The sequence below is a fragment of the Rhagoletis pomonella genome, unplaced genomic scaffold, assembly GCF_013731165.1.
Source record: "Rhagoletis pomonella isolate Grant_MI unplaced genomic scaffold, Rhpom_1.0 Rhpom_scaffold_00008, whole genome shotgun sequence".
Taxonomy (NCBI): domain Eukaryota; kingdom Metazoa; phylum Arthropoda; class Insecta; order Diptera; family Tephritidae; genus Rhagoletis; species Rhagoletis pomonella.
In genome coordinates, this window is record NW_023458562.1 from 12,435,572 (window position 1) to 12,461,982 (window position 26,411).

General features: G+C 35.0%; 2 protein-coding genes across 2 annotated transcripts; one reads left to right on the forward strand and one right to left on the reverse strand.

Annotated features, from left to right (window-relative positions):
• The first annotated feature begins 10 nt into the window (after window positions 1-10).
• LOC118744207 (transmembrane protein 39A-A) lies at window positions 11-2,066 on the forward strand. Its single transcript, XM_036477054.1, has 4 exons — window positions 11-500; window positions 584-828; window positions 893-1,466; window positions 1,529-2,066. Exons 1-4 carry the CDS (start codon window positions 240-242, stop codon window positions 1,778-1,780), a joined length of 1,332 nt encoding a protein of 443 aa, XP_036332947.1. The 5' UTR covers window positions 11-239; the 3' UTR covers window positions 1,781-2,066.
• LOC118744205 (sodium-dependent nutrient amino acid transporter 1) lies at window positions 1,918-23,179 on the reverse strand. Its single transcript, XM_036477052.1, has 10 exons — window positions 22,288-23,179; window positions 11,119-11,359; window positions 10,850-10,965; window positions 6,640-6,794; window positions 3,316-3,419; window positions 3,028-3,217; window positions 2,693-2,969; window positions 2,454-2,630; window positions 2,287-2,384; window positions 1,918-2,204 (listed from the first exon to the last, which is right to left on the reverse strand). Exons 1-10 carry the CDS (start codon window positions 22,634-22,636, stop codon window positions 2,058-2,060), a joined length of 1,854 nt encoding a protein of 617 aa, XP_036332945.1. The 5' UTR covers window positions 22,637-23,179; the 3' UTR covers window positions 1,918-2,057.
• Between the last annotated feature and the right edge of the window lie 3,232 nt (window positions 23,180-26,411).

Here is a 26,411-nt window from a genome sequence, read left to right on the forward strand (position 1 = left end):
CGACCGGCAGATGGCGCATATGGTTTTACGTTAAATTCGCCTTGACTTATGCCATATGTTTAAATTCGCCGAAGACCCAATTCGCCTTTCTTTATTTACTAAATAAATTCGGCAAATTACGAGCGGGAGAAAAATAATTATTTGGCTTCCGATTAATTGTAAAAAATAAGTAATGTTTAATTGTGAAAAATATGAAACAATATTTATAAAGTTTTGAACCGAGAAATTTGTATTGAAAAATGGGCACGGAAAATCCACATGAAGCAAGGACCGGTAGTGGTTGCGGCACAAGTAGACGGAACAGCAGTTGCGGTGGTTACAGCAATATTGATGCCACCCCAATGCCAAAGCACATACCATTTCCTGAGTTTTCCGGCAGTTCAGAACTTATCAATGAGCTGGTGATGTTTCTTTTCACAACCTTTGCCTCCGCAATGCAATTTATTAACATTTACCGCACGCTATGGTGGATGCCGGAATCTTATATAAAGCATACAGTTGTAAGTGCGCAAACCAAGTCAACATAAGAAAAGAATACATATTAAATTATGCTCAGAGTTTACCAGTTTTTTTTTTTTTACAGAATGTTCATCTCATTGAACCATACTTGGTAGCGTTCATCGTATTGCTGATGTCGCGGCGTTTCATTTATTGTTTTCTTATACGCGGCCAGGATTTGCTACACAGCTTTAACAGCAAATACCGCCGCCTGTATAGAGTTTTTATTAAATACAGTTTTATTAGCTGGTTTGCAATACTACTTGGCTTTTGTGTTTTTAAAATTTACATAAAACACTCCTTTATACCCGTATTTTTGCTCATCTACCCGTAAGTACGTAGTTCTAACTAAACGACAGTCTTTTATAGTAAACTTTCTATTATCAACCCATAGTCTCGTCATTTACGTGCTCGTATTTGGCTTTCAAATCGAATCATTTTTACGCAGCTCGTGCGAAGTTGAAGGTGCCTACTTCAATGGGATGCCAATGCATTGCTGCTCCAGCAGTCCTGATACCATACGCGATGAAATTGATGTACTACGGAATGATTTCAACATACGATTCAAGCAAATTTTCTTCACCTCGATGTTGAATGCTTACTACGTAGGCCTTGTTCCCTGTTTCTTTACTGTTTCCATCTACTACAACGTTATCTGGGCATATCAGAATGCATTTTACTTTTGGATAAGTTGTCTTACCATGGCAGCAGCATTTGGTTTTCCGTCAAAGTATAGCGATATATTACATCGCGCATCGTTACACTTAGGTTACTGGTCGCGAATGGATGTACGTGGCATTGGTAGTTGTAGTGGTGGCGGTGGTGCGTCTACTGCCACAGCTGCTTCATGGAAACTTAACAGCGTATGGGTCCAGGGCAGTGTGGTGAAGCATAATGGAGAGTTATTCAGCTGTCTAAGTCCAGTAACTGTTGCATTGCCAGGAAATTCTAGTCATTCTAGATTTTATGTGAGTAAATGATGTTTTTAAATTCAAGAATACGTTTTTACTTTCCTTGCCTTTTGCTATAGAAACTCTTCCGCAATCCATCCATTATATACATGGTACTCACGGGTCTCCAAGCAGCCAATGTTCTCGCAGGTATAATAGTTTTATATTATGCCGTCGAATGGCATTTTGTGTTGTCGCTGAGCTTTGTAACGCTCACAAACCAATTTACGTTTTTCAAAATCATGCGCGACTATTTGGTTACGAAACGCATTTACACAGCGGAAGCAGCAATAGCAGAACAGACCAAAGCGAATGCGCAGCATAGCAACTAAAAGAGAAAACGGAGACTAAGAGACTGCATACATGGGCGAAATAAAATAAACAATCACCACAGACTGCGAGATTCTGAATAATTTCCATGCATATTTCTTAATTTCTAGTTTAAATATTTATGTATATTTTCGCTATTTTGGCGTTGGAATTCCGTATTTATTTCTAAAATAGTTACTTTGTTCATTCAACATTTTTTATATTTCATTACATAAAAGATAGTAAAATGCTAAGTAAACACTGCAAGACTTCATAAATAATAAAAAATAAAAAGGTAACTTAGCCAAATATATTATCATAAGCTTTTTGTAAAATTGTTCTTTGCTTTGTTTTCAGTTCTAATTTCCGACGATGATTTACGTACTCTTCGCACTTCTTCGTCTCCAAAGGACCCCAATTTTTTGTGGGCGAGGCAGCAGAAATCACCTTTTAAAGCGACGAAGCATAAAGCAATAAAAAGAAAAAAATAATAATTTTACTACTAAGTGAGGATAAGTGCCCTGTTTACCTTCAGCAAACCAGTGCGTTTCGTTTGCTTGCAAATGCTATACAAAGCCCAACCTGGTATTTGTAATAGTCCAATAGCAGACAAGCACCAACCAAAAGCTGCTCAAAATAAAGATTTTATATAACTACATATCAAATATTTTTGGCAGCCTTTACACCTGTCCTTACCATGTGCTATACCCGGATAAACGACATTTTTATAAGTCAACGGCTTCAAATCTATTAGCGTGTAAATCAGCACAGCCAACATGAGGCCGGGTGTAATAACGCCCCAGCATATGCGCCAATAAATACCAGTCTTCAAACCAACCATAAATTCGATATCGGCACAGAACCGCTTCACTCCTGTAAATTAACAGAGTCTCTTAGCAATGTTGAATTCTCCTCAAACCACTGCCAACGCTTACCATACACCCAACCGACAGCCAGCAGCTCGCCAATTGCTAAAATTAGTGCCGTAAACGAGACACCATAGAAATCCACCAGATTCAAGACGAATTGTCCACCAGGTGTCATGTAAACAATGCTCACAGCAAAACCCAACACAGCTAAGCTCAATGCCAGTGCCCAATTTGGCGCACGCACCCAACGATCACGTATTACGCGCACTATACAGGAGCCCATGCCGACCGTGCTGCCGATGCCTAATACGAATAACATCAAAAAGAAAAGAACCGCGAATGCCTTTTAGGTAGTTTTGTTTTAAGGCGCCATTTGGGCGCATGTGCACATCGATACGTACTTGTGGAATGAATTCGAATTTGGCAATGGCATCGGGATACGAGATGAATGCCAAGCCAGAACCACCTTTTACAACGCTAGCAACGTCCGGTGCGCCAGTTTTGAAGGCCAAATTACCAAGTATGCCGAATGTAATACAGCCAGCAATGATGGATGAACAGGAATCCATGGTGGTGATTATGACAATATCTCTGCGTGGTGGAGTGAGTGGAAAATGGTTGGAGTTGAAGCAAAGTATTGAAGGTAGGTGAATAAAACATTTAATTGCATATCTTTTGTGCAAACTCACTTGTAAACATTGCGTGAAAAATTGTTGTACGAGGCATAAGTGATTAAAGTGCCAAAACAAATGGCTAATGAGAAGAAGACCTGTGTGACTGCGGCATACCAGACCTACATGAGTTAAAAATTAAAATGCATACAGTAAAATATATACAGCCCAATTCTGAATAATCCCGAGGAGTTCGTTCTCCGAGAATTTGTTTCGCCCGAGAAACAAATACTCCAATAACTAACTCCCAGGGATTAGCATTTTCCCCGAATATTTGGGAGGAGGAAATTCGAACTTGGAAAGAGCGTTTTGACACCTTTTGGACAGCTCAACTACGCCATTTAATATAAAAAACCTCAGCGAATTTTTATTCATGATAGGAGGAAAGGGAAAAAAGAAAAACTCCCGGGGAGTTTCTATTCAGAATCGGCCTGATAATGAAGGTCAAGAGAGGAAGTAGAATGCCCTAAATATAGCCCGCTTCACTTGAAAAGGGCACATTGTTTTTCTCCAAAAAACGGGCTTACATATATCTTCACTTGTATGCGGGAACCTTCATTTTAAAGAAATGGAAACTTGAAATGAAGCCAATACACAAAGGCGACGCGGAATTGACAGAGGGCGGCGTCAACTTATTGTCGCGATACTAGACCAAATGAGTAGTCCACTTGCAAACAGCGTTATGTGATTTTATAATAGAACGCCATAAATTTGAAAAAACGACTACGACAACAAGTAACATTTAAATTGAATCTTTTTTATTATTACCTGAAAGTTTGGATAAATAAAAGCCTTATAAAATTGTAACAAAACATAACATGACATAAGATAATAGCTCTGATCCAGTACTCTATGAACTTACAGGATTTTACACGAACTTGCAGGAAGTTACAGGAAAAATGTTCCCGTACTCCAAAATCCTGTAAATGAGAGCGACTTTTGGAGAGTTGTGTAGAGAATGAAGTTGCAAGATTTTACCCGAAATCATGAAAAGTGTCAAGCAATCACTGCTCAACCATGGTTGACGTTTTTACAGGAAAAATGTTTTTTTTTGTTCCCGTACTTTTTGTTGTTACTCACTTTTTACTCTCACTTCAGAGAGTAATTTTGCTGTTTGACAGTTTTACAGGATTTTTCACGAAAAGTATTGGATCAGAGCTAATATTAACAGTCTCTACGACTTAAAGCAGTTTTCTAAGTTCATCAGAAGATGCATACTTTTGAAAGATTATAAATAAGTATGATTGCGACTTTTGGAAGAAGAGTTAACATTTGATGCTATTTTTTTCAGAATGTAAAAAGATTTTGCACTGTGTTGTTAGTGGACATGCAACTACTTTAAATACTGGTACGTAATCCACCAAAAACTAAAAATCGAAAAAATTTTTCATAGCGCACTTTGCAAGTGGACTACTCAAATTAAAAAAAAAACGTAATTTTTTAGCAAAAAACAAAACCGACTTCAATTCTCATATAAAAATGTAAGATTATCGTTAATTTCTTCATGATCCGACGAACGGAGTTAAACCAAATTAATACGGGACCACCTCTGAGGCAACACTTTTCCTAAAAAGAATTATAGAAATCGGTTAACGTGGTCCAAAGTTATGCGGTAACATACATAAAAAAAAATAGAAATAAGAAAAATAAAAAATAAACATTCGGACAAATTGATAACCTTTCTCCTTTTGGTGAAGTCGGTTAATGAGTAATTACGAGGTTACTATAATGTCTACCAGTTTTTGAAGAAAAGTAATGTGCTATATAAGTGAGGTACATACTTATGTACATATATATGTATATGAATCGATTTCAATTGGTGCATTTATTTTTTAGACTTACTTTCCAATTCAATATTTATTTTTATCGATCCAAAAATCGACTAATCCCGTATTCCTCGGATTAATTTTAGTCTGTAATAAAATAAAAATTCGCTCCAAATTTTGCTTGTAAAATTTTGCTTATTTTGTATGTAAATACACTCGCTCACACTTGTAAATAACTAAAAATACTTACAACTTCATTAGAATCCAATCAAACAAGTAACTAAATATCTTTCAACACATTGGCAGAGTGCACCTTTCTTTTGTTTACAGTTTGGTCGCTTAATACACTTTACAGCTGATCTTTGACACATTTACCAGTATTTACCAGCAAATACTCTTCGGCCTAAACCTGGTAATTTCTGATTGAGAGATAATGTTTTTTTTACTATCTTATTTGTCCTCTCATTTACCAGAGAACCGAGTACGGGATCGATTTCCAGTAAAATCTGACTAGTTCGGACTCGTACGGTATCGCAACTTATACATATTTGCATATACATATGTATGTATAAAAGTCTTTTCGGCAACCCGCTAGCAATCTCATAAGTTACAAGGTTTTTGAAGTTTTTGTTGCGTTTTTCCGATCAAAAATCGAAATCCCTGCGACTCTAGCATTTTAAATAAAACGACGCCACTACGTATGAGTAACTTAAACTCGTACAGTTGCATAAGCTACTACATATCGATGCCTCCAAACCATACCATTGGAAGAGATTAGTTGAAATGCCGTTCACACTAGGCGATTGTTGCTTTCAACTAAAAGTTGTCTGTAAAATCGCCCCATGTAAACACAGTATTAGACTTACTCAGACTTAGCATTGTATGGTTTGGAGGCGTCACCCTTATGCCAGAAGCATGAATGTGCAAACTTACCTATTTTGAATTATTCGGTTGACTTGATTAACCTTTGGATGTTCTATGTTATACCAAAACCCAAAATTCCATGCGTACATGAATGTAGAGTTAAGTCTAAAAAAAAAAACTTTCGAACTTGATTTCCCAAAATTTTAATTTTTACACATTCATGTTTCTGGCATAAGGGGACGACGATATATTCATATTCTCCAGTAAAAAACTATTCAATTATTTGCCAATAACCAAATTTCTGAGAGTAAGACCATATTTGCTCTAGTGAGAGAAACATGCAAGAAAGTACGAAAACGCAAAACTAACAAGAAGTTGCAAGTTTTATGAACTGCTGATTGATTTGTTATTTTCCGAAGCAATTTCCTAATAACGTTTCTCTAACTGAGATCAAATGTTGACTTACTCTCTGAAATTTGGTTACTGGTAAGTTACGGGATACTTTTATGTTGGAGAATATGAAACCCAACTAACATAAAACATAAACACACATCGAAAGAATGCTATACAGCCACAACTTGTTAGACGAAACATCATTACCTAAACTAACACCGGTGCATAATGGCCTCGTCGCCCGTTACAAATTCATTTGTAAAATACAATGCAAAAATAATAATAATAATAAATACACATAAAATAAACCACCAATTACCAACGGATTTAACAGCTCAGACCATTGCGGTTTGAAAAAGTAAATTATACCATCCATAGCGCCGGGTAGCGTTACAGCGCGTAACAGCAATATCAGTAGCACCACATAGGGGAATACACCAAGAAAATAAGCAGCTTTTCCAGAACTTTTAACACCTGTGTTCAATTAAAAGTGGGTTGAGGAAAATAATTTATTGGTCATAGCTATTACAACTTTAATAAGACCATTTTTGTGTAAGCTACTAAGCAAGACTCCCCGTATATAGGTTTGTTTGATCATGAAAATAATTGGTCCGATAACTGACAGACGTGCCCCAAAAGCCCTAAAGTTACATATGTATGTGCGCTAATACATTAAATTTTAAATAGCCTGTAATCCAGTATTTTCATTTATGGCTACGCCAATTTCATATCTCGTCAGGTTTGGAAGTTATATAGAATTTTTTTCGTAACTTTAGGACTCTTTTCACCCGATTTTGAAAATTTTTCGAGGAGCCCATTTCTATGTCCAAATGAACCTATCGAGGGTGAGTCTTGCTTTGTGAGCAAAAGTTGGAAAATAACACCCTAATGTACATACATATGAGCATTTTTAAAGTGGTCCATTTTTTTTATATATCATGTAAAAATATGTATTGGCAAACGTTAATCAACGCGAATTATTAAAATAGTTAAAAAAAATAAACGATTTTACAAGCTTTTATTTAACTTGCTTTGTTTGTTTGTATATACAGTCAGAGTCAGAAGTTAGCATACTCCTTGTTCTAATATAATATTCGCAATGTCGTTCATGGAAATTCTTTTTCAATAAATTTTTAATAAAATAAGGTTCATTGTATACCATAAATTATATAAATTAAATTCTCACAAATTATCATATATGTAATACTCCTGTATTGGCAGTAAGAGCTAGTACCGTCCGAAAACACTACAGTACAGATATATCAATAAACACGTACGAAAGAAAAGGAGCACATACGTTTATAAATAAACATGTACACAACACACATACAAAAACGGCACTCAAGTACACAATACATTGACAAAAACGGTACTAGACTGTCTCGCTTTGATTTCGGAATGCTTACACATTGAGAAGTTAGCTTACTGCCAATATAGAAGTATTACATACATATATGCAAATTATATAAAATTCACAAAAATTCCACACATGTTAAAATTTTTAAATCAGATTTTTTAAAAAATTTTCGGGTATGCAGTTTTGTAGCCAATTCAATTTCAATATAATAAAGTGCAAGTTTCAAAGTAAATAAAGTGCAATTTCCGTTGAATTTTGAAATTTTTTTTTGCAAAATGTGTTGAATTTTTTCTTCGTTGAATTTCTCTCTTCTTACAATAAAGTAAATCTTGGAAATGATTTCCTGAGCTTTAAATAGTGCTTCATTCAACATATTATTACAAATATCAAAAATAACAATTACAAATAATAAAATTACTTATACCACCTAAAAAAGAACGGCTCATATGTATGTACATGTATTTAATTTCATTTATAATATTTTTTAAAGTGGGAAACCAGACAGCACAGACCGTACCAAGGTTCCATTTTACCTCAAAAATAAAAAGTTCTTAGTAAATTTTTTTGTTGTATTTTTGTCTTGAAAAAGCTTCTCATAAAATCCATTTGCCGTTCAGAAGCGGCATAAAACTGTAGGTGCCTTTACTTGTATAACAACATCAAGGCGCACACCACAAATTGGAGGAAAAGCTCGGCCAAACACTTAAAAATGTAAGCGCCAATCTATTATGTATGTATGTAAATAGTAAAAAGCAAGATTTATCAGGGTTTCTTCTCAAAATATCAAAAGCCATACTATTAAGCATGATACAATAATTTTTAGAAGGTAGTTTCACTTCAAAATTTTTGACATAAACCTTGTCTGTGACAAACACGCAATGTGGCCACTGCTACGATATAGAACTTGGGGATTTTCGCTTGTTATTTCAGATATTTTTTAACAGAACATGTAAAGATTTATATGTTTCATAACTGATCACTTAATTTTTAATATAAATATACGTATTTAATACATAAATTTTTGCCACTGCTAATCACATGAATAAAAATCATAAAAATGAAAATATAACGGCAATATTTCTTGTTTATAATGGATTAGATCCATCGCACACCACGGACTTTATCGGCCGCCGATTTAGATGGGCTCGCTAGTCTTTCCATTGCAACACAACTTATTTCTCGGAGCGATTAAACTGGTGTAGTGTGCGCACCTCCATACATCTTCATGTACATATTTAAAGCGAGCTCTACTATTTAAATAGGCGGCCGATAAAGTCTGTGGTATGCGGTGGCTCTTATAGCTGTATCCTTACATCTAATCCGTGTGTTGCAATATCCACGAAAGCAGCAGTTAATTTTTTATGAAGCAAATTATTAAAAAATATTCGAAAATTATTATTTATTTTTCCAACGTCAAAAGCTGGATTTTTTTTTTTTAAGTTGGTACAACAAAAAATACGAAATACGTTTTCTGTCAGATAGCTAACATGGCGGATAAGAAGAAGAAGTGAAACTACCTTATAAAAATTATTGTATCATGCTATTAAGCATGATAAAAATATAGTAAGGTAGAACCGCTGAGAGTCACTTTTAAAATTCTTGACGTTTCCAAACAATCTAATTTTTAAATTTACTTACAAACAATTTCAATTTTTTATTTTCACTTTTATATGATTTTAAAATGTTGGCAAACTTCAAAAAAAAAAATCATGGCCGACAAATTGAGAGAACGGTTCTACCTTGCTATGTTTTTATCATGATACAAAAAAGAAGGTAGTTTCAATAAACAACTTTTGACGGATAATAAAATGTTTGGAAGTTTCATAAATTGTGAGTCTCGGCCTGCCACTTTGATGATAATAAAACAATAAATCGGAGTATTTTCCTTCCCATATTTATACCAATGTAATAATATTTAAAATCAAAAACCATTATCAGTGCTTGGTATTTTTTACTTACGTAACTCGCACTATTTTCATTAAAAAAATATAAAATATAGGCTATTAAAGAAGCCTTCATCGTAATTGTTCTTTTTATTTTATAATAAAAACCACGCGCGCATTATGCTTTTTTTTTCGTTTTCTTATTTTGAATGCAATCTTGCGATCTAAAAATCTAATTCTAACGAATGTTCTTCCCAAATAAAACCTTTTTATATTTTGGTTCAAATATACTTTTATATTTCTCATACGATTTTGCAAACAATTAGCTTTCAAAAATTTTGATCTTAAAGTTTCTAATGTATGCGAAAAACCTGAAGTCGGCTTGAACAGAAAACTTGAAAACCGCGTATCAACAAAATGCAAAACTGCGTATACGAGGTTGCATAAATTATTTTCCAGAGAGTAATAACACTCATATTTCAAAATTGTTCTCTTTTTTATAAAGCAATCGCATTTCTGGCTAGTATATTTCAGGACGAATGGATAAAACTTGAGCCAAGAGCTTGTGTGAGCAAATCCAATCTTTGGCAAAAAATGTCAGTTACGCGGTTTTGCAGAACGACGATACGCGGTTTTGTACTTTAAACGACGATATGTAAGTATAATTTTGATCACTTTCTTCATGCGTTCTGAAACCTTGGCCTCAACCCCATTTTCGAAATTATGTAGCCGGCATAATTTTCAAGTCCATCATATTCCACATCTTTGAATGTACTGATAAAATCTTCTGCTTTAAAAAAAAAAAAATATTTCTTCTAGTGATAAGGTATCATGAATTTGATGAAATGTCATAATTTTATTAAAAGTCAAATGGTTAGCAACAACAACGAATGTCATTAAATGGAACTACCTTCTTTTTTGTATCATGGTTTTTATCATGCTATTAAGTGTGTAATATTCTACAATTTGAAATTATTTTAATGGCGATTTCTGAAATATTACTTTTCTTCTCATTTTCAGTTTGCTAATCTGTTTAATTTAATGTAAATTCTGACAGTTCAATTAAATTTTCTAACTCACGAGACTTTTAGCCAATTCCTAAATTTGAGTTCGTATATTTTTGAAACTTAAGGAGCATTCCCTTAATCGAAAAATCCTTAGAAAATTGAAAGCCTCGAAAGTTTTCCAGTCTAAAAAACAATTATAAAAATTCTGTATGCAATTTGCTTTTAAGTTTTCCATTTCTCGTGCTAAAGAGATTAGCATATTTATACTATTAAGATTCTTACCTCTTATCAGTACTCCACCAATTATAACCCAGGCCACAGCTAAGCAGCCTACCAACTCCCAATTTGGCGTACCAAGTCCGCTAAAAATGTCTTCTTGTTCGTGCAAAATTTCTTTTCTTTAAAAACAAAGTGAAAAGGTAAATACATAAAGTCAAAACATCGGAAAATTATTTTAAATTTACTTATCTTTTTTTTACGCTCGACAAAGTAAATGTTTCTGTTAAAAAATGTACTTCATAAGTACTACATATTTATAAATTTATACTTACTGAAAATACAATTCCGCTGCTGACATTTTCGTTTGCCGCTCTTGTACTAAGCTTATATTTTGTGAGGAATTCGCTGCTGAATTCGTTTCATTCAGGCAAATATCACCCCACTCCTCGCGACAATAACTCCAGGGTAACACCTTCGAAAAGGAGGCTATCAAAAAACGTAAAGTCAATGCCATTATGCTGGAGTAGTAGGTGATGGAGGCGCCAGTGGCGAGTACTTGACCAGCGGCAATGCCTGCAAAGTATCAGAAAAGAAACGCGAATAACTATCTACGAAGTAAAAACGAAAATGAGAAGTAGCGTTGCTAGCGGGCCACGGCAAAATAAACACCATAAAGATTCTTTAGCGAGACAGGTGCCTTTTACTACAAGCACTCTTGACATGTCCGAAATGTGGGTTTCCGAAAGACCCGCTTTGCTTCTACCACAAGTAATTAGTAAGGTGTTCAATTGTTCGGTTTTTTTTCTAAAACCCGTTTCCGAGTTATTCAAAAAATGGCAATCTAAAAAAAACCGGTTCCCCATTTTCAAATTAATAAAAACCGGATAAACCGTTTTATTTTATATATTATTACTAACATATAGGCAAAATTTCGGAATGAAATGTTCATTAGTCCGATTTTTACGACCCTTTGAAGGCGTTTAAGAGGTTAGGTTTGTATGTACCACCCATACAACCAAATAAACCGACTACGTCAAATTATTGACGGTTCACACATAACGTTACTAAAAATATGTGGACAAAATCGGAGTCATATATTCATTGGTGTGCTTTTTATGACATTTTAAGGCATTTTTGACATTACGTTTGTAAGGGAGGTATGCTTTGAAATAAATCAATTACGCAAATTTTTCGTCTTTTTTTTTTTGATTTATGACCATAAATATTACAGACGGAAAATTCAAGTACTAATTTTCACTAAAAAGTGCATGGCTGTCCTCTATTAGAAGCAGTATGGCGTCTAAACTAACAGTAAACTAGATTTTGTATTATAACCAGGGAACGGATTTTTAGGACCTAAAAACCTATAAAAAAGGCAAAATAAAATAACGAAATAGGCTGGAAAAGGCCAAATAAAATAGCGAAAAAGGCAGGAAAAGGCACTAGGTATTGAAAAAAGGCAAAACAAAATAGCGAAAAAGGCAGGAAAAGGCACTAGGTATTGCAAAAAAAAACAATATAAGGCACTAAAAAAAGACAAAATACGAAGAACAATCAAAAAATTTATTTATTTTAGAAATGTTTATATTACAAGTAAAAAGAGAAAAACTATGAACTAGTTTCATTATATAAAAAATTTGTACTTTGAATCTTTGACTATTTTATCCTTTCGAGTTGTAGTAACGTTGAACCACAAGATGCATTTTGAAGTTTTCTGGCAGCATTTTCATTCGATTTTCGCGGAGAAAAGCCTTAAATGTACTAAATGTGCGCTCGACAAGTGGAGCCCAACTTAAATATGGAACGTTTGAAACGTTCATATTATCAGGAATACATTACAATTTTATCCACACCCCTTATTGTCTTCAACCCTACGTTAGCTGAGAAAACGGCTTTGAATTTTTCCAACACGAATTGGCAAGAGGTCCCTGCGCTTCTATAAGCCGCATGGGCATGTGCATGATAAAATAATTTTTAGAAGGTAGTTTCACTTCAAAATTTTTGACATAAACCGTGTCTGTGACAAACACGCAATGTGGCCACTGCTACGATATAGAACTTGGGGATTATCGCTTGTTATTTTAGATATTTTTTAACAGAACATGTAAAGATTTACATGTTTCATAACTGATCACTTAATTTTTAATATAAATATACGTATTTTATACATACATTTTTGCCACTGCTAATCACATGAATAAAAATCATAAAAATGAAAATATAACAGCAATATTTCTTGTTTATAATGGATTAGATCCATCGCACACCGCGGACTTTATCGGCCGCCAATTTAGATATGCTCGCTAGTCTTTCCATTGCACCACAACTTATTGGTCAGAGCGATTAAGCTGGTGTAGTGTGCGCACCTCCATACATCTTCATGTACATATTTCAAGCGAGCCCTATCATTTAAATAGGCGGCCGATAAAGTCTGTGGTGTGCGGTGGCTCTTATAGCTGTGTCCTTACATCTATTCCGTGTGTTGCAATATCCACGAAAGCAGCAGTTAATTTTTTATGAAGAAAATTATTACAAAATATTCGAAAATTTCTCTACTTATATGTTTGGCTTTTCTTTGTTTTATTTTTCCAACGTCAAAAGCTGGATTTTTTTTTTTGAAAAAGTTGGTACAACAAAAAATACGAAACACGTTTTCTGTCAGATAGCTAACATGGCGGATAAGAAGAGGAAGTGAAACTACCTTCTAAAAATTATTGTATCATGGGCATGTGTATACACAGTATACAGTAAACCAACCATTGACAATATGCTTATTTGAAAATTAATACATGAAATACTGTGCATGTGTAGGATTTTTTTGTCGTTAACCCATAGGTAACGACTGGTGCAAAAGTACCCACAAATATATATTTTTTAATTTATTTTATTTTTTTTTTTAATTTTTTTATTTATTGAATCTGCCCTGCCTAAGAGCCTAACAATAAGTTTTCGAATCTTAATCTATTCACTTAATTTACATCCCCTAGTTGGGATGAGTATTTTCTTAACTGGCCCTAAGAAAAGATTACGACTGGGCTGGTAAGTCATTCCTACGTAGTTTTGAGGTCCTGTTGACACGCAATAAAGATCTTGCTAAATGATTTGGGTGCGCTAAAAGCTTCGATACATATTTCGTCTTCCGTTGTTCTATTTCGGTTCGTACTTCTGGTATTCTCAAGTCGCGGTGAATGTTCTCATTTCGCATATACCGGTGATTGTTCGAAGGATTTTAGATTGCGCACGACGAAGGATTTCGATGTTGCTGCTGCTCGCGGTTCCGCATAACTCACATCCATAGGTCCATATCGGTTTTAAAACTGTATTGTAAATAAGCACTTTATACTCCAGACTCAGGGGTGAGCGAGAGTTAATAAGCCAGTGGAGAGAATTAGCCTTCAGCTTGAGATGAGTCCTTTTAGCCACTATGTGGTTTCGCCAAGTAAGTCGCCTGTCCAGGTGGACCCCTAGGTAAGTGACATGATTGCTTTGTGGTATTTGTATGTTGTTTAAAGTCAAGGGCGGACAGTTACTCTTATTCAGTGTAAATGTAACTTGCTTACATTTTTGCTCGTTAACCTTTATTCGCCAGTTTGCGAGCCAATTGGCAACAGCTTCCATATGATTGCCTAGGAGCACAGTTGCTTGTAAAGGACACTTGGAGCGACTGATTATGGCAGTGTCATCGGCAAAAGTGGACATTATCAGGCGGTCGTTTGTAGGAATATCCGCGGTGTATAAGACATACAACATCGGGCCAAGGACACTGCCTTGTGGCACTCCAGCTTCGATTGCATGGGCTTCAGAAATGGTGGTGTTACATCGAACTGCAAACTTTCGATTAAAAAGGTATGACTTAAGCAGTTTGTGTGTGCTTTGTGGGAGTAGCATTTGTATTTTATACATAAGACCATCTAGCCAGACGCGGTCAAATGCCTGGGCGACGTCAAGAAATATTGCAGCGCAATATTCCCTGTTTTCAAACGCTGTTCGGAGTTCGGTTGTTATGCGATTTACCTGCTCGATTGTTCCATGTTTTTCCCTGAAGCCAAATTGGTGAAGTGGTATTATATTGCGGGCTTGCAGATGTGGGGAGATGCGCGGCATAAGAAGTTTTTCGAATAATTTCGACATACACGGTAGCAGGCTGATGGGCCTATATGAAGATGGCTGCGTTTTGTCCTTTCCGGGCTTTGGTATCATCACAATAGTCGACTTTTTCCATTGGTGAGGGAAATGACAATGTTTAGTGATTGCGTTAAATAGCATACAGATGCAAAGTAATATATGTAATGATATATTTGACATCTAAATTTGAACAGCAAAATTCGTAAAAAATAATAATAATACAAAAATACTGTTACTACATGGGAGGTGGGCGTGGTTATTGACAGCTTTCGCCAAAATGGAATAGTAACCTAAATTATACCAAAGGCAACTTCGGCCCTGACTTTCGTTGAAATATCTAAATTTTGTTCGAGTTAACGTGTTTACAAAGAGACACGGCTGGATCAATTCAACTCGTCATTCTGAATATTTTGATAAATATGTATGTATGCATCTATACTAATTATATAAAGAGAAGTCCCTTTTTTTTTGTAACAGGTAATATCGCGAACGGCTGGTCCGATTTTCATGAAATTTTGAATACAAATAGCTTTCGGTAACCACCATGTTTTAGGCTAAAATTTTACTTTTTTCGGGTAGGTGGACCAGGAACCGGTCTATTAGAAAAAATCTTATTATAGTCCGATTTGCTTCAAATTTAGTACGTAAGTAGCTTTTTAGCATATATTAGCATATGTGACCCATTTTTTCCGGGAAGTGGTCCAGGGACCGATCTATTCGAAAAAATCGAATTTACGGTCCGATTTGCTTAAAATTCGGTGCGCAGATAGCTTTTTAGCATGTATTAGCATATATGATCCATTTTGTCCGAGAAGTGGACCAGGGACCGATCTGTTCGAAGAAATCGTATTTATGGTCCGATTTGCTTAAAATTCGGTACATAGGTAGCTTTTTGCCTGGATAAGCTTATAGATTCCTGTTTTCCAATTTTCATGCAATTTCGAATATAAATAGCTTTAAGTAACGACCATATCAAGGGGCGAATTCGTCACTAGGCAAGAATTTTTTGCGCCAATCAGAAAGAACGGATACTGTCAAAATATAATTATAATATATAATATATCTCAACTAATTTATATTTAGAAAGCCGTTTGTTAGTTTTCGCAAGGCTCGAGAGCGGCTGAACCGATTTTTTTGAAACTGCCACCTGCCGCACGTGTCCCAAGGATGGTTTTAGGCTGAAAAAAATCTATATGTAAAGGTGGCGTGGCACTTCCCATACAAACCGAATTTCTCATGCTACATATCTCTGAAAGTGTGCATGGTAGAGTTTTGGAAATTGGTATGGAGATATACGAAATCAATCGCATACCCTTGGAGAAAAATTTTAGCTATTGTAAAAAGGGGTGTGACATCTCCCATACAAACCGAATTTTTCATACTGCTTATCTCTGGAAATTTTTTGGTAGAGTTCTAGAGTTTTGTATGGAGATGTACGAAATAAATCGCATACCCTTGGAGAAAAATTGGAACTATTGGAAAAGGGGGCGTGGCATCTTCCATACAAACCGAATTTTTCATACTGCCTATATTTGGAAGTGTTCATGGTAGAGTTCTGGAACTTGGTGTGGAGATATACGAAATCAATCGCATACTCATGAAGAAAGAGGGCAGCTGTTGGAAAGGGGGGCGTGGCACATCCCATATAAATCGAATTTTTATACTGCATAGCTCTGAAAGTATTCATGTTACAGTACTGGAACTTCGTATGGAGATAAATATGTATGTAGTTGAAATCAAGCCCATACTCATGGAGAAAATTTGGGCTATTTGAAAAGGGGTGTGAGGCCTACAAACCTACCGACCTTTAGCTATCTGTGAATGAATTTTTTTATTCTTCTGTAGGTGTGTTTGTGAGTGAAATCCTCCTAAATGGTTGTACGGATTTTAACGAAGCTTTTTGTGTATTTGAGTGGGTCTCTGGATGGTTTAGTTTCACAATTTAATCCGACAGTTGGCGCTGTAGTTGAGTTATTACTAAAAATCTTATTTATGATCCGATTTGGCTAATGTTTTAAATATGTATGCAATACTATTGCAAAAACGTGCTGCCAAGTGGTGCTGAAGTCGAGCTATTACTAAAAATATCCAAGTGAGAAAAGGGGCCGTGAAGGTCAGATTAAATCGACCTTTTGCACCATTGAGTATATCGACGGTCCTGCGTTGCAATTGGCCCAATGGAAGTGATTTTCCAATATTATTATGCGTTCAAACTTTTAAGGTACAGAACAATGATTCGCACTCATTTTGATTTGGCACCTACTATACTGTAAAGCTTCTAGGACATTCACTATAGAACCGGGTCATTGTTGCCGCCAGGGAGTGAAGAGGAAAAAATGTATTTCGCTTTGCGTATAACCGTGCTATGAAATGCCGCACAACTGGAGAATTTCAAGAACGGATATAACACCTTCCTTAGGTTATTTAAAGCGGCAAATGACCACCAAACCTTAATCTTAGCAGACAAATGTGCCTATGAAAATCGTAAACGTGAATTGTTGGTGAAAATGTTGGACCAAAAAGTTTCAATAAAATATATAAAAATTTTGGGCGGGACGAAGTTCGCCGGGTCTACTAGTATGTGTATATATGTACATACATTTTATACGGTTGACAAACTGGCTCGCTTATCTGCATAAACCGTCTTTATTTGCATTAACTTATGCATTATCTCCTTGCAAATGAGAATAAGCGGCTGGACAAATACATAAAAATTTCGTGCATTTGTTCGAACGTGGAGATATAATTTTGTGTACATATTTCATTAAAGCTATTAAGGTATCTACTATAAGAGTGGTTTATTTGAAAATGAGAGAGTTTTACCTTTAAGCTAAGTAAGTACTTGTTCTACCTCCTAAATTTTCCAAAGTCAGCCCAACATTATTCACTGAAAGTTGTGTTCGGAACACGGTATGACTTATGTAGGAACTGCATCCGGTCATAATCACTTACGCTACACGCTTGATTTGCTTAGAATTTTGTTTTTCTCGTTATTACATTTTATGTGACTTGAAAATATTTTTCACTATAAGAAAATATTTAAATTGGATTTCATTTGGGTTAACGAAAACGACAACTGTGAAAAAATATCAACCAATACATTCAAACAAATTGTCAAATAAGCATACCCAACAAGCAAAATAAACTTAAAGAAAGTTTTTTTTAAGTTTTCAATTATAAACATTAAGCTTACAAAACGTTGATTTTTTGTTTATAAAAAGCTTGAAAGTAAGCGTAATATAATCGAAAAGGAACATTGGTTATAAGCGTAGAAATATAAACTTATAATAAATGTTCATAAAAGTTGTTTATAAGCGTATGAATATAAACTTACTTAAAATTTTCAAAAGAAAGCTTTTTATAAACATTTTTACAACCCTTTATTTAAAGGTATTTCATTAAAAAACCATACATAGATTGCTTAACATCTAGAAACTAAAAGAAATGCGAATTTTCGGCGGACTCATCTACAGTCGCGAAAATATAAATAGGGAATAGACATTTTAGCATACAAATTCACGATAACACACAAAAATTAAGCATAAAAAAGTTAATTATTACATCTTGTTGCGTGCTTGCAATTACATGCGGTTATTGGCAAATTGGAAAAACGATGCAGCTATATATTCCGCTTCATCGCTGTCATTCTCATTGATGAACTTTTCTGAAAAAAGTTTAATACATTTTTAATAGAATGTTAAACTAAGAAAGGATAAGGAGAACTCATCATTTGAAGCCTCGAATGCTCCACCGATTAGCGCAGCGGGTCCTGGATTGGATTTTTTTTACCGCATCGGTTTTATTTAATTTTTTCTTTTAATAATATATATTAAAAAACGTAAACACGTCACTTACGATTGAAAAAATGTTATATTTACTTCATGTCGTTAGCATTTGCATTTCATGTATGAGTTTAAGTCATTTATAAACATTCGCTCTCAAAACTTACTAAAGGTTTATTTGAAAAAACTTTTAATAAGCTTAATATTAAAAACGCTTATTTAATGCTTATTATAGCAAACTTACTTTAAGTTATTTTTAAAAACATTTACTGAAATGCTTGTTGGGTATTTATATTTTTTGTTTTGTCTATCTGGATTACTGTATACTGTGTGTGTATATTTTTTTAATCTTAAAAAAATTGTAAATGCTATAATCACTTTTTTAAAGGTAGAAAAGGCAAAAAAAGGCAAATATTTTAAAAAAGGCAACATCAAATGTGTATATATGGAAAAAGGGAAAGCTAAATCGTCGACATTCTTAATCGAATATACTCTATCTCTTTAGCAGAAAAAAAAGGCAATTTCCATAAAATCCGTTCCCTGATTATAACTTTTGTGCCTCTGGAGTACCCAACACTAAGAGATAAAAGTAACAGCGGTTTTGTAAGTTCTTGGGATTGGTGATGGGGAATTTGGGGTCTGATTAAAAAATTCAAAATGGCAAATCCCACATGGCGACAAAAAAATTAAAATCTATCCGATTCGCTTGAGTCGTTTTTCTCTGATGTTTTTTTTAGGTCTTTGATTACGAATCTGAAGTTAGCTCGGAAAAATTCAAAATGGCGAACCGACTGAGGCGGAGTTAAAATCGAATAGATTCGCTTTACAATCGCGGGTTTTTAAAATTGTTGATTACGTTTCTAAAACCACATTTTAAAAATTAAAAATGGCGAATGAGTTACTCAAACGAGATAAATATGTTACTGATACGCCATGTTCGAACGTTCGATTTTAATTTTTCATGATAAAATCGTTGATCCAATATGGATTCGCCATTTTAAATTTGTTCAATCTGACTTTAGATTCGGGATCAGCGAGCCCAGAAACATATTTAGTGTCCTTTAGTTATGAATTTTTTTTTATAAGCGCCACATAGCTTTCGATTCTACATAAAAAACCTAAATTTTCACCTCTTAAAAATAACGATAGGTCTGCACCATTTTTCGGGCAGAGCCGCATGCGTTTTGGCGTGCGATGAACCATATGCAAATCAATTTTTGGAAAAAAACTCATTTTCAACCGTTTATTTCTTCTATCGATAAGTTTTATATATACATTCAAATCAGTGTAAAATAGGTTACTTTACTTTCCATCTGCAATCGCCGGACTAATTTTCACGGGAGAATATTAAATTTCTGCAGAGTTTTCTTACAAACTTTTAATTAAGAGTTCTAATTAAAAAATGAATACCGCTAAAGATGTGGACTTTTTTCGAAAATTTATATAACGTCCAGTACGATTGTTAAAATTTGTTACAATGTGGCACCATTATATCACCATGCATTATTTTCATAAGGAATCAAAGCAGTATATCCGAAAAAAGAAACTCTTTCTTAAAAAATTCAAACTTTTTCTTAGCTTAATCGAAGAACTTGCAAAAAACACATGAACGAATTTAAATTTTTAAATTTTGATTCTTAATTTTTAACACTTTTTTTATTCTTTCTAACCGACTTCAGAAAGATGACGTTATCAATTCGTCGGAATTTTTTTTTTATTTATCTGACCTGATGACTTTGGACCACATGAACAGCTTTCGATAATTTTTTCATTTTTTAGCAGAGGGGTGGCACCTTAAGTCTGGTACCATACTAGTTTGGTTTAGTTTTGATCACTGGGTCACAAAGAAATTAACGGTACCCTCAAATATGTACATGAGAATTGAATTCGGTTTTTTGTTTGGTTTAAAAACACTTAAGGACCCTAAAATTACACAAAAAAATGCCGAGACCCGTAAACTCATGGTGGTTTCTCTTCTATCGCCTTTTGATTACCCCTTTCTCTTTTCATGTTCAATTCTAAAACAAAGGAAACCGATGAGAAAATTTTGTGTTCGATTCTTGAAATGTCGCACTCTTGTAAAGAAAAAAACACATTCTCTGCGCTTTGAAGCTTTGTCAGGGCAGATGGTTTGTTTAAAACGATGCGTGAGCTAGACCAGGACAAAAAGGTCAAAACATGCTCTTTTACAGGGTTGAGTGTAACACCGAACACATTTTGCACAGTGGAAGGGTAGCATTTTTTGGAAGAAACGAAATTACCATTAATTTTGGGTCGTAGATTACGGATCAGTGTGTCACACAAAGCACAGGGACCTACTGTTAGGAAAATTACCTGGTTTTTGTGATATTTCAAAACCTGAGATTTTCCCTACACTGAAATTATGTACTTCTTCAAATGTATATTTTAATTTTTAAAATAACATTTTTTAAGAGGGATGTGCGAATAATCGATTAAACAATTTTTTATTGGTCATAATCCTAATTAATGAAAAAAAGTGATTAATCACATTCTGATTAATCAGATCCTGAGTAATTAATGTTTACTCATAAAAAATTAATTAAAATCTGAGTAACTTTGCTCATATCTTTCGAGTTGGCTTTCAAAGCAAATGAATTTTTTTTTTATATAATACCATATTTTTCTTATTAACAAAAATATAATGCCAAACGAGCATCTTACTATGTTGCTCATTGGCATTAAAAAAATACACATGTACATAGGTATGTGTATAAATTTTTTCCTATTATAAAAAAACGGCAATTATTTAGGTTTCCGATCAAAAAGGTTATGATTAATCAGTTTTCAGAATTATAAAATAAATTAGAGTCTAATCAGGTTTCGATTAATCAGCTTGTTTGATTAATTGATTAATCGCACATCCCTATTTTGTTAAGTTTCTTTTGTTTCTCTATTTAGTCGAAAACTGGCAAAATTCATTCATATTTTTAAACTTTTTTTCTGTCTAAAATTTTCTTTAAAAATGTTGGTTTCGTATATATTTTAACTGCGACTTTAATCTTTTATTTTTTGTCTATACTTTTTTTCTGCATAACTTTGGTCTTTGAGTGAAAAAAAAGGATTCGGACTCTGTGCTACTGAATTAACTTGATTTTACCATTTTCGTACCTATCCAAATATTTTTCACAGCATACTTTTTATCTGCTAACTTTTTTTCTATTTGAACTTGAGTTTAAAATTTTTTTGGCTTTTAAGTAATGCTTCCACATTGAAGCGTCAACTCATATATCGTCCAATACCTCGTATACGCCAACTGCAATACTACTTATAAAGTAGTCAGAAAATTTCACAAAATAACAAAAAAAGTACTCTCTTCAAAACTTTTGAATAGCTTTCTAACTGAATTTGCCAAATATGAGCATCTAATATAATTATCACCATTAAATTTATGGGTTACGATACGAGGTATTGTACGCCAAGCGACGATATATGTATCTCTAAAATAACTATAAAATTGTAGTACAAAAATCTAGTTAGCTGTCAATTGTGAGTTTACAAGCCACTGTAAATGTGGCCGTTAACATACATATTTACAGTTAATACTATGAATGTTTTTTTTTTTTGGAAATTCACCTTTCATAATTGGCGCCATATTGAAAGCTTTAATACAGCCGCGACCCGAAAATTGCCCCAAAATGATCTCCAAATAATACACAGGTCTTCCGATAATGAGCAAAACAATTAAATATGGAATAACAAAAGCGCCACCACCATTTTGAAATGCAATATAAGGGAAGCGCCAAATGTTGCCCAAACCCACAGACAATGAGATGCAGGAGAATAGGAACTCAATCTCATTGCCCCATTGTTCTTTAGGCTTGGTTGCACACGCTTCGGATTCAGCTGTTGTTTTAATATCCTTCGGTATGCCATTTTCCAAGTTGTCAGGTTGTAGCTGGAGTAGCTCCTCTTCGGCGGACATTTTGTATTGAAGAAGCTTCACTTGGCGTCTATTAGATTTGTCAAGGTTTTTTATGCACTACTATCTTCTTAACAAATTTGCTATTAAACGCGCGTGATCCAAATGCACTTGCGACGCAGACAATTTAAATTAACGCTCCTTGTATTCGACACTTAGCTGTCTACTATTGCACTGATTCGTTCACGAATGGTTGAGTGCGCTTTTAAGTGGATCAACGCGACCGCAAACGCAAATGACAATCTCACTAAGTTTAGTCGCTATCTTATTTAAGATTTTATTTTTATTAATTGTCAGTCGTGCGTCTTTCGCGTGGCTCAGCATCCAATATGATAAGATGAGCATTTCCCATTTACTATTTGATCTTCTTAGTCGGTTCACAACAGTTTGCCTAAATCTTAGTAAATTGTATATTGTTCGGCGAAGGCAGCTGGGCAGCAGTCGGTTGAACTGACAAATAGGCATTTAAGTGGATCAACGATTTGCATTAATAAAGTTTATGACAAGCAAATACTACCCTGTGGGGAAAATCTCTAGTTCTGAACTGGGGCGCTTCTAGTACATTTAGACCCAGTACTGGTTCGCGATAAATCTCTTTTGCATGCAAGCAACTGGCGAATTTAACATGGCGATGTCCTAGGAAGTGTCAATTGCCCCCCGCTGCATCCCTTTTTCGATAGTTCCGAACTAGACCTAAATTCTATAGTTCCGAACCAGTTCTGAAATCGACAGACGAAAGAAAAAATTATCATGATTTTTTAATCTTTTTGGTTCTTTCGTGTGTGCGATTTTAAGTTATTTTGGAAGAAATGTGTTTTCAATTTGAAATTAAATTTGTTTGAATGATTGTAAGAAATGTACGTTTACATACCTTTAGCTGTAGCTGAGTTTGCAGAGGTGCTCGCTGTTATTTCTTAGATTCCAGACGGTCCCAAGATGTTGAAATGTTAACACAAATTTTAGTTTTGTATTACCAAGCTATGAAAAAGCAACTGCGAAGCGCAGAATAGAAGCGCATTTGAACGAAAAAGCCGCCGAACACATATCTATGCAAAGTAAACAAGCCCCCCGCTGCATCCCTTATTCGATAGTTCCGAATTAGTTCTAAATTCGACAAATAAGATCTAGTTCGTTCTGCATCCCTTTTTCTATAGTTCCGAACCATTTCTAAATTCGTCACTTTAGATATCGATTTCTAGTGAAAAAACTGAAATAAATTATTTTTTTAAAAGTACCACTTTTCTCCGATTTTGGGCTGGTGGGGATTTAGTTCGTATCGGACTAGTTCGTTTTTGGCGATAAAGATCTAGTACGGAACTAGATATTTGATTCACTAGTCAGCGGTTTCCCTGCAGGGCTACTGTTAGTATGTTCATGTGTATGTGCCATATGTACATGTATGTATGTATGTATGTATATAAACATGCTCTCACCAAGGGTATTGCATTTGTGTGCTACGTCCCACTAAACAGTAGTTGTGATAATCAAAAAGATCGCGCAATACTTGTAAGATCATTTCATTTCAGATCCTAAGTAGTGGACAACGCGTTGGGGCCCAGAACTTCGTAACGAAATCTCAGTTCGATTTTGCAAGTTCTTAAAAGGATATCAGTATATCAATGAATCTTTTATAGATTTGATTTTGGACAGATACTTCAATTTTTATTTTTCTTGCCTTACCCGAGACTTAGTTGCGTTAACTTAAGATCTGTTTAAATGCTGAAATACCGTGTCCCTTTCCTAAGGTTGGATGTCTGATTGCAGCCACAACTACTAATTAACAAACATGGTTCTCGCTGGCAAGTCTTGACGCCGAATAAACAGTGAGTAAGCCTTCTTCTTTTTACTCACTCCCATAGATCACGCACACGCTCTTTTTATTCTTTTTGATTGGCGCCGCAATCGCCTAAGTGATTTTAGTCCAGTCCAACAAAGCACGGCAGTCGTTCGCTTTCTATGCGAAGTGACTGCTTGGTCTTCCCATCGCGATGCCTTCCTTTCCTTTGCTACCAGCAGCTGGGTTAGCGTCGAATACTTTCGCTTCGTCGTCCTCGGCATTCTAACTCGCCAATACGCAAAGGCCGGTATATCTTCCGCAGATTCTTTCTCTACTTATAGAGTGTGGGTTTTGTACGACTAGCGAGGACTTTACTTCTCCATTGCCTACCTAGTGCAAGTAAACACAAGGATAACAAATACAGACATCGCGACATAAAGACAACTTCTTGTCGCGCAGTCAAAAGTGGATTTGAAATCAATAAATATATGGTGTGCGCCGAAGCCATTCTCGCGAGCCTTTTCGATGATTTAGAATACCTGGTCGACGGAGGATTTACCGTTATAAACGCACACTGATAAATGCCAATCAGTTCGTTGACGAAGACTATACCCTCTCACTCAATACGCTCGATACGCTGATCTCCCGGCAGTGGGCCACATGTCCATTCGTCTTTCTTGTGGTGAGTGGCCGCTTTCCAGGGAATACTTCTCAAAAATTTAAAGTTGAAACCAGCCGAATTTATATTCGAAAATATCTTCAATTCCGTGACCTTTGCTTTTGTGAGTACCGCATATGCGATGGTGAAAACTGCGGTATAAAATAAAAAGAAGATTCTGAGGTTGACAGCTTATTTACTTCTTGAAAGGTAAGGATTTGAAATATAGAATGAGAATGTTTCTATTGATGAATATGATTCAATGCTGAGGATTAAGGCCTTTAGAAACAGCCCCTCTTTTTGCGCCTGCTTAAAGCTTTATATTTTAGGAAGAGGTTAAGTGATTGGGAGTGATGACAATTTTGTTAACCGTTTGGTGGCGGCTTTAGGTGTTAATCAAGTTTTTTATCGTGAGTAGCTGATCGCTCATTGAACTTCTGAGTGCTGGACTTGTGGCGATGAGCACTGAGGATACCCACTTTTTGCATGAATACGTAAATGTGAGTTGTATAAATTTTGACAGAAAACGCAAGTAATTTGAGAGAGGCAGTCGTTACATTTTATTTTATTTTTGGGGGGATTTACCATCTAATATCGCACAGGTACCTGAGAATGTTTTCAAAGTAAGAGTTGTTTTAGGAAGTTTTCTTTTGTGGAAGATTTTGAATTTGCTCTCGAGTAGGTTATATGGTTATACATACATTTCACAAGTTAAAAATGTTTGGTCCCAATTGATTTATTTGTTTATCTTTCATAAAAAATTGCAATTCTTTGTACATTCATGGCGCAATAAACAGGTGAAGTAATAAAACAACTTTCTCGCTTTATTTTCTGACATTCGGCTGCCTTATAGTCAAATTTTCAAATAAGGCAGTGTCAAAATCTTTCTTCTCAGTCTAATTACTTCACCTGGTATAATGCCACCATGGTACATACATATGTACATGCAGCTGCTTCGCTTAATGTAATAATTTTCGTTTACTGGGTTCTTGTTTCATCGGCTAATTACACTTGGAGATTTAACCGCATGCCTCCACCTTCTATAGATTCTGTTAAAAGAGCTATGTTAAGACAGAAATGTTGGTGGATACCGCAAATTTCTACTGTTAAACCATATCTGTCTTGCTGAATTTCTTACCATCGCTTACTTAACATCAGCTGTGATTTCGTAGTTTCACAACTCAGTTTTCATTTCACCGCGCCATCTACATTGGGTAAAGATCGATCTGATTGGCTTGATGCCATTTTAAAAGTGATATGTTAAGACAGCAAGTTGCCCACATCAGAAAACGGGACAAAGTTAAAACAGGAATTTGACAGATGTTAAGACACATTTAGTAGGA

What these genes read in the sequence shown, in the direction of transcription:
- LOC118744207 (XM_036477054.1), top strand. Translation starts at nt 240, where the DNA reads ATGGGCACGGAAAATCCACATGAAGCAAGGACCGGTAGTGGTTGCGGC. An exon ending in CTTATATAAAGCATACAGTT is followed by an intron (nt 501 to 583) that starts GTAAGTGCGCAA and finishes TTTTTTTTACAG; the next exon opens with AATGTTCATCTCATTGAACC. An exon ending in CTAGTCATTCTAGATTTTAT is followed by an intron (nt 1,467 to 1,528) that starts GTGAGTAAATGA and finishes CTTTTGCTATAG; the next exon opens with AAACTCTTCCGCAATCCATC.
- LOC118744205 (XM_036477052.1), bottom strand. Translation starts at nt 22,636, where the DNA reads ATGTCCGCCGAAGAGGAGCTACTCCAGCTACAACCTGACAACTTGGAA. An exon ending in TATGGCGCCAATTATGAAAG is followed by an intron (nt 11,360 to 22,287) that starts GTGAATTTCCAA and finishes GATACTTTGCAG; the next exon opens with GCATTGCCGCTGGTCAAGTA. An exon ending in AACGCACTGGTTTGCTGAAG is followed by an intron (nt 2,205 to 2,286) that starts GTAAACAGGGCA and finishes TCGCTTTAAAAG; the next exon opens with GTGATTTCTGCTGCCTCGCC.